The sequence below is a fragment of the Laccaria bicolor genome, genomic scaffold (assembly GCF_000143565.1).
Source record: "Laccaria bicolor S238N-H82 LACBIscaffold_11 genomic scaffold, whole genome shotgun sequence".
NCBI classification, from domain to species: domain Eukaryota; kingdom Fungi; phylum Basidiomycota; class Agaricomycetes; order Agaricales; family Hydnangiaceae; genus Laccaria; species Laccaria bicolor.
Genome location: NW_001889882.1, coordinates 1,188,873 through 1,200,862, shown reverse-complemented (window position 1 = coordinate 1,200,862; position 11,990 = coordinate 1,188,873). Strand labels below are relative to the sequence as shown.

At 48.9% G+C, this 11,990-nt stretch overlaps 3 protein-coding genes across 3 annotated transcripts; 2 read left to right on the top strand and 1 right to left on the bottom strand.

Annotated features, from left to right (window-relative positions):
• Nucleotides 1–580: 580 nt before the first annotated feature.
• LACBIDRAFT_297355 (uncharacterized protein) lies at nt 581–1,445 on the top strand (the record flags this gene model as incomplete). Its single annotated transcript, XM_001880957.1, has 3 exons — nt 581–1,002; nt 1,065–1,287; nt 1,341–1,445. The coding sequence occupies 3 exons, from the start codon at nt 581–583 to the stop codon at nt 1,443–1,445; spliced, it is 750 nt and encodes a 249-aa protein (XP_001880992.1).
• Nucleotides 1,446–3,786: 2,341 nt separating this feature from the next.
• LACBIDRAFT_249790 (uncharacterized protein) lies at nt 3,787–6,490 on the bottom strand (the record flags this gene model as incomplete). The annotated part of the gene is given in 12 exon segments (XM_001880737.1): nt 3,787–4,609; nt 4,627–4,636; nt 4,716–4,895; nt 4,945–5,143; nt 5,195–5,202; nt 5,260–5,657; nt 5,704–5,793; nt 5,841–5,882; nt 5,932–6,085; nt 6,132–6,145; nt 6,199–6,241; nt 6,295–6,490. 12 exon segments carry the CDS (start codon nt 6,488–6,490, stop codon nt 3,787–3,789), a joined length of 2,157 nt encoding a protein of 718 aa, XP_001880772.1.
• Nucleotides 6,491–6,819: 329 nt separating this feature from the next.
• Nucleotides 6,820–9,233, top strand: LACBIDRAFT_234936 (oligopeptide transporter; the record flags this gene model as incomplete). The annotated part of the gene is made up of 10 exons (XM_001880956.1): nt 6,820–6,917; nt 6,978–7,223; nt 7,271–7,304; nt 7,358–7,615; nt 7,669–7,777; nt 7,831–7,871; nt 7,919–8,328; nt 8,390–8,530; nt 8,577–8,785; nt 8,839–9,233. Coding segments are annotated over 10 exons (1,941 nt in total), but the record flags the coding sequence as incomplete, so codon positions are not given.
• Between the last annotated feature and the right edge of the window lie 2,757 nt (nt 9,234–11,990).

Genomic DNA, 11,990 nt, shown 5'->3' with positions numbered 1-11,990 from the left:
AGAAGTCGGTGAGTATCCGCAGCTCCAACAAAGGCGCATTGGTAGTCTAACATGCTATTGACTTGTGGCCAAAAGACCCATCATGAAGAAGAAGAAAAAACGGTACTCACTTTTCTTTGATCAAGCGGCAGAGGATATTCAAAATTTTAAAAGCCATCAGTGACCCAGCTTACGGGTAGGTCCGGCTCCACAACGCGGTTCACTGACTGGGGCTGTGCGAAATAATCTGTAGCCTCGTGTTAGCAGCGAGGCAAGTGGGTTGCAAGTGGGTTCATACGCCAGTGATCCGATGCTGTCATATTTCTCACCCATACGGATCGTCAGCGCGAAACTATAGCAGATGTGAGTTCTGTTCTCCCCATCCAAGCCTAACTTAAGAGCGAAGATAATTCTCTTACCTTTCCGATATCTCCGCTTCCTTGACGCACACCCGTAAAACCCTCTGCAACCTCGTGAGTGACGCAAGGCATGGATGCTTGTCGACCCTTAAATAATAATTGTTCAGAACACCTTGTTAAACGCCAGACTTCATTCCCGTTATTCTTCACCCCCCTCTCCCTCGATCGCGTAATATCGCAGCATGCCCACGTATGCCCACAACCGAAAAGATCACGCTCTAGCACACGATAAAGCCAACCCCCCGCCAGTCACTCCAGCAGTCACTGGTATTGATTACCCCTGTGGCGAGGACGCAACTACGGAAACAGGTACCAACGGTCATCGAGGATATATGGCCCAACAATTTTATACTCTTCCTAATGTCGCCGCATCGTCCATCGACGATGTCGCAGAACCACCAACTGACTCTAACACCCTCGACCGTATATGGGGGACTATCCGCCTGGAGAAAGAGCGAAAGATGGCGAAGGAACGACCGAAGGTGCAATCGCTAGAAGAAATCTCTAGGGAACTCGCTACTACTCCAGGCCCTCCCCCCATACAGATACCCGTTCTGGAGTCACACCACTCCGCACCGAAGTCGTTGAAGAAGCAGAAGTCAATGTAAAATTTCCGTTTTTTATCTTTATTTCTTCTTTCTTACATATATCTTTGCGGATACACAGCTCTACCTTCCGCGAATCAACGGATGGACGATCTATCGTGGCCACGTTCGAATTACCGCCTGAATTAGAGAAACAGGACGTTCATATCAGCTTTCAACGGAACCGCCTCATCGTTACATGGGAGATTATTGAAATCTCAGAGTGGGAAGAAGACGGCTGTTTCAATCGTGAACGCGTCGAGAGAATATTTCATCGAACGTTGCCCCTTCCCGAGGGCACAAGGGTGCGTCGTGGCGTTCCTCGTGGTGATCGGCCCCTGACATGTCATTTTCTTAGTTTGAAGAAATTCACGCCCAGATGACTGGCAGAGGACTAACCTTAAGATATCCTAACATGCGCTCTTATCGAGTGGAAGCCCGTTCCAGGTCTGCGGAATCCTGATCTCTTGCTCCACTTTTTGGGGCTTTGTAACAAACTGCATATTTTTATATTCGATACATCTCTCACTTTAGACCATTTGTACACTAACACTACAAGGCTTTTTTTCCGGTTTGACATTCTCCCCCTTCTATAATAAAGTTGCAATCAATCGAGGTCATTGAAATGGGTTGTTCTTGTTGAGAAGTGCTTTTGGAAAGAACGCCTTCGACAAATACGATTTTCGGGAGAATTTAAATCAATGCTAGCGAAGGAATTGACAGAAACCCTTGAGACCGAGATTGTCGGGAATTAATGCCGTACTCGAAGGGCTAGAAGCAGTTGTTGCTGCCGATGCTGGTGCGCTAGAGTTAAAGACCGGACTGGATGAGAGAATCACCTGGTAGCTTTGGGGCTGCAAAGCAATGAGAATGTTAGGATCCGGGTCGTAATCTCCAGCTTCACGGCCCGATTGGAGAGGTCGAAGGCTCAAGGACCCGTGATTGCTAACTTGGGGAATGTGAAGGAAGTGATCTGAAGGGTGTCGTTTGCGTGGCACCGATGAGCATTTCGCAATGTAGATAGGAGTCTGACATCTGGACACCTGAGGAACATTCGGATTCTTGACAGATTTTCTAATAAAAGACTGGAGTGAATTGAGTGTGGACGGCATCAGTTGCCGCCAATCCATGGTTGATTTTCTCGCGGTTTCCGGGCCTAGTAGCGTAAGAACGGACATCATCTTTTCCCGATGGGTGCTTACAAGGCGTCTGAAGAGATCCATTCGCTTCGTTTTCAGTAACAACGCGAGCAGTTTCAAGAAACCCATCGAAGAAGGAGGCTAGTGGTTTGAGATCTTTCTTTTCTGGAAAATTAGAATGCTGGCAAGAAGCTGTATCCAGACAAGTCGGTAAAATGCTCGGTGCAACAGGCGTAGTTTTTTCAGACCGATGCACAGAGGATATCGGAGAGGAAGGCGCACACGCGATTAAACTTGGAGACGAAGTGGGTCGGAGATCCTCCGTATTTTGGTTAGCCTGAGAAGAATTCAACTCCACAACTTCGAAAGCGAGTTGCTCGGGTCGTCCGCTTCTATCAAGTGACGAAACAGTTTTGGCTTGATTTGACCTAGCTTGTGTTAGACAACTCAAACCAAAAATAACGACTCACTTTGGACGACAGGGTGTCGTTTCGGCTTGAAGCAGTGGAACAAAAGACAAGGGAACACGGTCATCAACACGCCGCGGGAGAGACTTGATTTGTGTACGCCGTGAAACCTTCTGCTCCTGCGGTTTGAGGCCAATAAAAGAACTAGCATTTGAGGAACCAGCTCTCCATCTAGAAAGTGGCTGGCACTGCGCCTCCGAGGAGGTTGATGGCGCAATCCTCCGTGAGGAAAATGTAGCTGAGCGGAAGGGAACGGCCTTTCGTGGATCAACCAATGTCCAAGCTCTACGTTTAGAAGAAACTAAACCACAATCGTCGTCCGGGGAGAATTGGAGGGGTTTGCGGAATGAATCAGTGTCTTGAGCTTCAACAACGTTGTCAATGGGGTCACCGCCGGATTGCACAGCAGCATGAAATAAACGGTCTCCAAGAGACTTGACAATCTTCTTCTTTTTTCTTTGGATTGGAGAGGAGTGGGGCGAGGGGCTCTCAAGGCCGGAATTCTCAGGCGCAGAGCCTCGCCGAATATTACGCGAGCGGAGGGAAATGACGTTGTCGTCCAGCTCAGCTGCGTTTGTCTTCTCTCCAGTGGTGGATGAGGCGTTCAGATCGACAACCTTGACTTTCTTTCGACCATACACCCTAACATTGGGCGCAGGGTTATGAGATCTCTTGAGAAATTCTTCCACAGTGAGTGTATTCGTCAAGTTGGTCTGTTCTGGTTCTGTCAAGGGTGATGTAACGTTGGAAGATTCGTAGAGTAGCCCTTTAATCTCAGTTCGACAGGTGGAGGTCGCGACACAAGATTCAACGTGAGCTCCGCTACGTTGCGGGCTAAACAAAGTGTTCGAGTTCGGGGAGGTGTAAAAGCCAAGGCAGGGATCGACTGCATGCCGCTTTCGCTTTCTTCTGATCTTTGAAGGGTATGTTACTTGGTACAGAACTTGAAAAAAAGTATACCGCCTACCACAAAATCTGACGTCGGAGACAATTCCATGACATTGCAAGACTCAAGTCGTCCAACAACTTGCTCGGATAAAGTTACTGAGTCAAGGTGGAAATCTGTTTAGCTAATGTGTGATCAAGGTGTGACATGACACACTTCAGCAGTTCATGATCAAGCGAAGTTCAAGGTTTCTCAAGGTATCTCGACGGATATATAACCTACACTCGCTAAATCTTGCTTCTTTTCTTCCATTTACAATGACCCCTTCTGCAGTTCAGTTTCCAGCTCAACTTTCAGCGCCTTCAACACATCCACAGCAGCCTTGATTTGCTCTTCTAGTTCGGGTGTCTTTGGCGTCTGCCCCTTCAACCCACGCACAACTAACCCCTGCTCGGCGATCTTAGCTTCCAACGCCAACGCTTCAGGAGTTCTCGGGCCATCGGCGACGGGATTGGCCTTCTTCGAAGCAGCAGCAACTTTCCGTTTTGACTTGCCAGGGTCAGCTTTCAATGGGTCGGGGGTTGCCACCTCTGGACCAGCTGCAACTTCATTGCCACCAAACTTGATGCGCCAGACTTCCGCCATACTCTCCTCAATCTTCTTGAACAGATGTTCTGGCTTTCCGATTGTATGCCCCGCAAGGATGTCGGTTGAAAGCACTTCAGGGACAACCCGCGCTGGTACGTTGAGTTGAGCAATGATGGAGTCGGATGTAGCAGGCATGAAGGGGTAGATGAGGGATGACAATACATAGATGAGATTGACTGCGCGTGAGATGACCTGCGCACATCGTGTGGGATTCTCTGCCATCAAAGCCTTATTCAGGCCGGAGGATTGGAGATAGGTATTGCCACGGTTGGAGATGAGCATGATTATTTGCAGACCCAAGCGGAGCTTCACTGCTTCCATGGCGTCGATGTAGTCTCGAAGCAGATTGTTGACGATGGAGATGAATTCTCCGTCAAGAGGGTCGTTGGGTGACAAGGGCCCTGGCGGGTCTCCGCTCTCTGGGATTACGCCGTCATACTGAGACGAGACGAATTTAAGGGCACGGTTGACAAAGTTGCCAAAGCTGCTCAGATTATCAGTCACCGTAAAATAGCTTGATTAATGACGCACTTGTTTAGCAGGACATTGTTGTTGGCGGCAATCTATGAAAGGTTGTGAATGGAAACGAAGACATCGACCTTCTCGACTCACACATTCTGGCCATGAGAACATGGCGTCGGCCGTTTCTGGTCTCGTCGACAGCAGGTAATATCGCCACACGGACGAAGGAATGCCAGTCTCCTTGGCCGCTGGTCCGAAAACACCACGATTTTTACTCTTGGAAAACTTGCCACCCTCGTAATTCAGGTATTCTACAAACAATTGATACCACAAGGCGGATAGAAAGGTTGACAGACTAACCTGTTGTCGACAGATGGTGCAGCTTCGTCCAGTCGCGTCCATCACCAAGCTGAACTGAAGGCCAGTAGACGGTATGGAAGTACACGTTATCTTTACCCATAAATTGGTAGAGGTCAACGTCTCTGGGATTGAACCACCATTGTTTCCACTCTGGCGTATAGTTGGCGGTAATACTCGGGTAACCGATAGGCGCGTCAAACTAGAGTGGCTTAGGCTACGTTTGCCGCTGTTGGGAAAGATGTTTACTTACCCACACGTCTGTTTGAAAAAGACCACGTTAAGCAGACTATGAGCTGAAACTGACTTGACACTCACAAAGGACTTTTCCGGCCATCCCAAAAGTATCTTCCCCTTCAATAGGCACCGGCACACCCCACTTCAAATCTCGCGTCAGAGGTGTAGGCATCAACCCATTCTTCAAACGCGCGTCAATGATCTCCCCATCACCATTTATCACCGCATTCGGAGACCATTTCCCTGCTTTCCATGACTTTTTAATCCATTCTTCTGTGCGTGGCTGGATAGCATCAAGTTTCAAGTACATGTGCGCCGAGGTTTTAGTCGTCACCACATGTGTCTTATCAACAAGACACCGAGGCTTGATGAGTTCGATGGCATCGAGTGTTCTGCTGCATCCGTCACACTGGTCTCCGCGAGCGTCCTCGAAGCCGCAGTGGGGGCATATACCTTCAACAAACCGATCTGCAAGGAACCTTGAAACATTCAGCTTGTGAAAATCAAGAGCGAGCTCATGCATACTTCGGACAACCTTCGCAGTAAGTCTGTTCCTTCTCCTGTTTCTCCAGTACTCCGTTTTTGCCAAGATTTGTATATATTTCTTGCGCGATTCTTGGAGAAGGGTCATGTTAAATCAAACTTATACACATAAAGCTTACTCGGTATGAAGTGGCGTAGAAGTGCGTCCAAAGTGATCAAAGCTGTAAGCTAGTCAATGTGGCGTTAGTTAGTCTTGAGCACTACACTCACCCGATGTCGAACCACTCATAGGTCTCCTTATGCAGCACATGGTATTTATCACACAGCTCGCGCGGGGTAATTCCTTCCTTCAAGGCTTGAGTTTCCGTCGCAGTCCCGTATTCATCTGTTCCACAAATGTACAAGGTGCGCCTGTTTCTCGTCCCTGAAAGATTTCAGATTTATAGATAAGTTTTCCCCGATTGAAAAACACGCACGGTTATATCTATGGACAGGATCAGTCAACTGCGATACTGCATGCCGAGATGAATTGCATACCGACTGAAGACATCAGCACTCAGGGTACTGCCGATAATGTTACCTTCATTCAAAAACTCAGCCCCACTGTGGTCACGCGAGGCAGACGAAATTTACCGAGATGGGGAACATTGTTGCAATATGGCAGTGCAGAGGTAATTAGGATGTTCTTTTCGCCTTGCTTGGGCAATCTAGACGAACAATCAGACGCCCTGCGATATGAAGAGAGAGAAACCAGAGCGTACGGAGCTTCCTGGCCTGGTGGTGGTATCACACGCAAAACATCGTCTCCCGATCTGACATTCTGTGTCATCGTAGATATGTGCGCTGCAAGGGTAGGAAAATGGTTGCTGGACGAGAGGGAGGAGGCGGTTAATCGATGAGCGCGGTGAAATATGAATCGGCCACTCATCCAGAGGAATGACTCGGCCAAACAACACCCAAACAACGCGCTACTAAATTCTCCGAGAAACTCGCATCATCGAGCACGGATGCTTAGCGAACGTTGGAACGTTGACCAGCGATAACCACCGACAACATGACGCTTTCAAACTTGCTGAGGTGAGCTCATAACAATATCCTCGGTTCACCATTCTCACTGGACGCCTCAGGACTCTTAGACCCTCTGCAAGTTCTCAACCAGAATTCACACCTACTGCGGTTATCTTGGGCCTCGCAATAGGATGCCTCATATGCTTTACCAATTTGAGCTTGGGTTTACAATCAGGTTGGATATCGATGTTTGTTATTCGAATTTTACTCGTGTCAGTCAACTAGCGTTGAAGTCGACGGGTCAACAGGATGTCCATCCAATCTGCTTTGATTGGGTTTCTAATCTCTCGAATACTACCGACGCCCCTTACACCACAGGAAATCATCGTGGTACAGACGACGGCAGTGGCTACTGGGACTATGCCTCTTGCGGCAGGATTTGTTGGAATCTTGCCAGCGTTGGGAATCCTTAGTGAAGAACGTGATGGCGTGCCTCCAATTCACCTCACTTGGCTGGCAACCATCGGTTGGTCGTGTTCCGTTGCTTTCTTTGGGTAGGTTTCCTTCCCTTATTTTCCTTCAGAATTTCTCAACTGGCCAGTGTCTTCCTTTCCCCGCCTATCCGAAAACAAGTGGTTGGTAGCCTGGCTATTCAACTCCGTAGAATCACTGACAACGTTTTCAATAGATTATTGAGGAACAACTTTCATTCCCTTCAGGCACAGCTACTGCCCAACTCATCTCTGTGCTTCACAAATTACCCCCACCGGATACCTCCATCCGTCGAAGGCAAGGATATCATCAAGTGGATTTGGAGGATGAGAATAGACGGGATGACGTCCCTACAGTTGACCAAGAAGGAGAAGCCGTCGTGGAGCGCGAAATCGTTGAGCATGAGGGCTGGCAAGATCTTGTCTGGAGTTTTGTTGTTTCTGGCTCTTTGACGGTACGCATCAGAATGCTTTTGCTCCCGCGTAATCGATTTATGACCCTTCACAGTTGTCTGCATATTTTTTTCCCGTCCTTTTTGCACTCCCCATGTTCGGGAATCATCTAGCAAAGGAATGGCTTTGGTTTTTTACACCTAGCCTATCCTATGTTGGTCAGGGTATGTATCGTAACAAAAAATAGAGGCGAAGTCGTTTCTCAGTCATTGTATAGGTATCATTATGGGATTCCCCACAACATTAAGCATGAACCTTGTAGGTGGACCGCAATTTCCGGTTTGTTTGTTTTGACCCAATACTAGGGCATGCTCGTCGGCTGGGCCGTCCTCTCGCCTCTCTCCAAACTTTCTGGTTGGGCTCCAGGCCCTGTAGGCGATATGTCAAATGGCGCTCGCGGATGGATCCTCTGGGTTTCACTAGGCATCATGTGTGCTGACAGCCTGGTCTCACTCGTCCCTGTCGCCATAGAGTTCATCACCAATATCATCTGGTCACGAAAGAAGAGTTATTCCGCCTTGGGAGAAAGTCCCCACCAGAACCACGAAACAGAAACTGAGGGCAGGCTTGTGCCGAATAGTTGGGTTGCAACCGGGTTGTTCGTCAGCATTGTTGTCGGGACTTTTCTTGTATGGGTTGTGTTCGGCCATGAAGGGATCAAACCTTGGGCGACGCTATGTGGCTTCGTTCTTGGAGGATTGTTGAGTATCATTGGGTGGGTATTCGGCTTACAGTCGTCTATTTGTCTGGCAGCTCATTCTTTTGTTGCAATGCAGAGTGCGTGCGCTTGGGGAGACCGATTTAAACCCAGTGTCTGGCCTGGGCAAGGTCTCGCAGTTATTTTTTGCATGGATCCAACCTGGCAATATCGTAGCGAACATTATTGCTGGAGGCGTAGCAGAGGCCGGCGCACAGCAGTGAGTTCTGAATCTGACATTTCTATCATCTTTAACACCCAATTAGAGCGGGCGACCTGATGCAAGATCTCAAAACTGGACACTTATGCCATGCTTCACCGCGAGCCCAGTTTTACGGCCAGCTAATTGGTTCTTCAATCTCCATTGTGGTCACGACGACCGCCTTTACGCTGTATAATCGGGCATATGTCATTCCCGGGCCCTCGTTCCCAGCTCCGACGGCCTATGTCTGGCTGAGCCTTGCACGGCTTCTTCGTTAGTTCTGACAATCCAGTTCATTTAAAATTCATTGACTTTGATTCAACCAGGTGATGGACAACTTCCCGAGAAGAGCGCTATGTTCATGATCATTTTCTCTATCGCCTTTGGACTCCTTTCAGCCATCAAGACGTATTCTGGGAGAAAACAATCCTGGTTCTCTAAGTGGATTCCATCAGGCATCGCATTTGCGATAGGATTTCTCAACACACCCTCCTTTTCGATTGCGCGTCTAATTGGAGGTGTAACGGAGTACCTTTACCACAAGAAGTACGCGGGAGCTGATGGACATGACATCCGACTTGTGGTCATCGCCAGTGGATTCGTTTTGGGCGAAGGAGTTGTCAGTATTGTTTCATTAATTTTACGGACGTTTGGGGTTGGGGTCATTAGTTGTTTTGGATGTGGACACGGACTTTGTGGAGGCTGTCCTGTTACTCCATGAAGATTTAATTGCTTCATTTATCACTAGAGTTTGACATTGTTCCAATGTCAACAAAAACCTTGCTTGTATTTCCAGCTGAAAGCAGAACGATAGGCCATGCCAGATTCCGTGATGAGTAAGCATGAGGCACGAGTGCAAACTCATCTTAGGATAAGATAACGTGTGTGCGTCAGAACCAGACGTCTTACCCAGATGTAGGCACCAATGAATGTCTGCGTTTCTGGGAGTGCTTCTCCCATCACCTTCGGATCTGGTTCTGACGCTAAGAAAGTACCTGTCGGTTACCTCACAAAAATTTTTTGACCTTCGACGTTTTCTCCTGATGGCTGACACCCCCACTGTTCCATCTGGTACTGCTTCGACCGCTCCTGCGGCCTCTACCGATAATGTGCAGTCTCGTACGACTACCGACAGCGTTCCGCCTCGTGTTCCGCGTACCCACACCTCCCCTGCTATTATCCAGCTTTTGAAGAATCTCTCTCTTACCAATATCTTGCAACGGAATAAAAGGATCGAGGCCGACAACGATGCCAGATCTGCCAAGACATTGAATAATGCTCTAGACCCAGCTGCCCATCCTCAACCGGGATCAGAAGCAGCCTCGTTGATCACCATTGATCCCGAGGATCTTGCCCGATTAAGGGTTCCCGCCTTCTTTGCTTCCGTCCGTGACTTTGTTTATACTAGCCTGGCTAAGTATCTTGCGGACGAAGATTTGAAAGACAAGGACGAAAAGAAGAGGAAGGACGACGACATCCTTGCAGAGGATGCCAGGGCCTCTAAAAGGCGTTGTATGGATGGTTCCAACCATGTCGAGAGAGTGGTTGGGGAACCCATTCCCATTGAATTCCCACAGTCTCTATATGACACTGAACTTTGTGTTGCAGTTCCCCTCCCCTTCTTCCTTACTCGGAATTTACGGGCCCTGGTTGATGAGGCATCAACCCTGCCTACTGTCAAATCTAACCCTGCGCCTGGAGAAATCAAGGGAACTTATATTCTAAATATAGAAAAATTGTCCACCCGCTTTGGGAAGGAGTTGACCCTCACTTGTAGTCAATGGACTGAGGCTGCTGCCAATATGTGGAGCTTCCAGGTCTCGAGGGACAAACTGGGTAGTGAGGGGGAACACGCTACGTGGTTTGAAAAGCATTTTAATTTTTTTAACATGCTAAACAAAAGGGACGAGTTATACGACGCTTGGAAGACCATGGAGCTCGAGTTTCGCCAAGACCACCGAAGTCGCCATCTCAAATTTAGTGCGACGGATTACGACAAGGCTCTCGGTCTTACTGAAGAAAGTCACAAGTTGCGCACGGAATTTCATGATCTTACTGAGGAAAGTCACAAGTTGCGCAAGGAATTTCAAGATTTCGTGAATTCTTCCCAACCGGCGTTTGGGCGGTCGGCTCCGTCCTCCCAGGGAGGTGGTTCCTTTTCCCAGAGGACCCTGCCACGAGGTCCTTCCCAGTCGCTGACTTCTTCTCAGCCCTTTCCCTCAGGCAGCGGCAAGTCCTCCCCTACGGCCGTCTGCCTCATCTGCGCGCACAAGGGGCACACCGTTTTCTTCCACCTCAAGGCCACCACCCCGCCAAAATTTGCCGACGGAAAAGTTGTATGGGCAAAATGCAACCCAGGCTATGGTCTCGCCACACCCGACAACCAAATCCTCTGCATTAACTGGAACGTCCGCGGCACTGAGGCTGCCTCCCAATGCACCTCCCTCCATAAGGACGACCGCCTTCACCTTTGCTCCTTCTGTGGCAGCAAAGGCCATCACGCCCTCTCCTGGACTTGTCGCACCAAACCCGCCTGAAGATTTATTCACTGTCGCATGTCCCCTCCCCTTATCTTACACTGATTTCTCCCCTTCTGTTGTTCCTCGCCTCCCGCTTCCGTCTTCTTCTCCACACCATTGTTCCATTTTCGAGCGCATCACGCACCCTTATCATCCCGAAGTTTTCGATTCTCTCCTTCTCAAGCATGGCCTCTCTTCTGTCTACCCCCTCCTTTCTGACAACCTACGGCGTGGTTTCCCTCTTGGACACATGCCGGCATTGATGGAATCCGTCATCTTGCCTAACAACCCCTCTACTTATCCTTACCTGCAGGATATCCAAGACTATTTGGATAAGGAGCTTCTGGCTGGTAGGATGTCTGGCCCCTTCTCTCGTGAGGAGGTGGAACTTATTCTACGCGGCCCTTTCTTCTCTTCTCCCTTTGTTGTCGACGTCCAGCCACAGCAACCCGGCACACCTGACAAGATTAGGATTTGCCGACACCTTTCTAAGGCTTCGAAGTCGCATCCTTCCGTCAATTCACATATCCACAAGGGAGATTTTCCAACACGTTTTGATTTGGCCTCGAAGGTTGCCGAAATCGTGAGTCTCCCTCTATCAGTTCCTTTCCCCTCCCCTTCTCCGCCTTTTATAACACACCCCTTTGCGTTTTGTGCGTCGGGTGTTTTCTTCTTTGCTGCAGCATCCATTTTGAGATTTTTGCATTCTTAATGCGCTGTCTCGGGTTTTCTCCTTTGATACTCTTGTGCACTTTGTGCTTTCTTGTGTTTGCGCATCTTGCGCATTCCTTGTCTTTCCGACGTCCGTCTTCTCGTTGTCTCTGGACTCCCTTTGGAGTTCCCTATGCTCCCTTGTGCTCTTGCGCCTCTCTCGACAGTCGAGCACTTCATGTGTCCGTCTCGTGCCCCTCTCCGTCTCTTCCTCTTCCTTTGCGTGTTCCACGCGCCCTTTCTCTTAT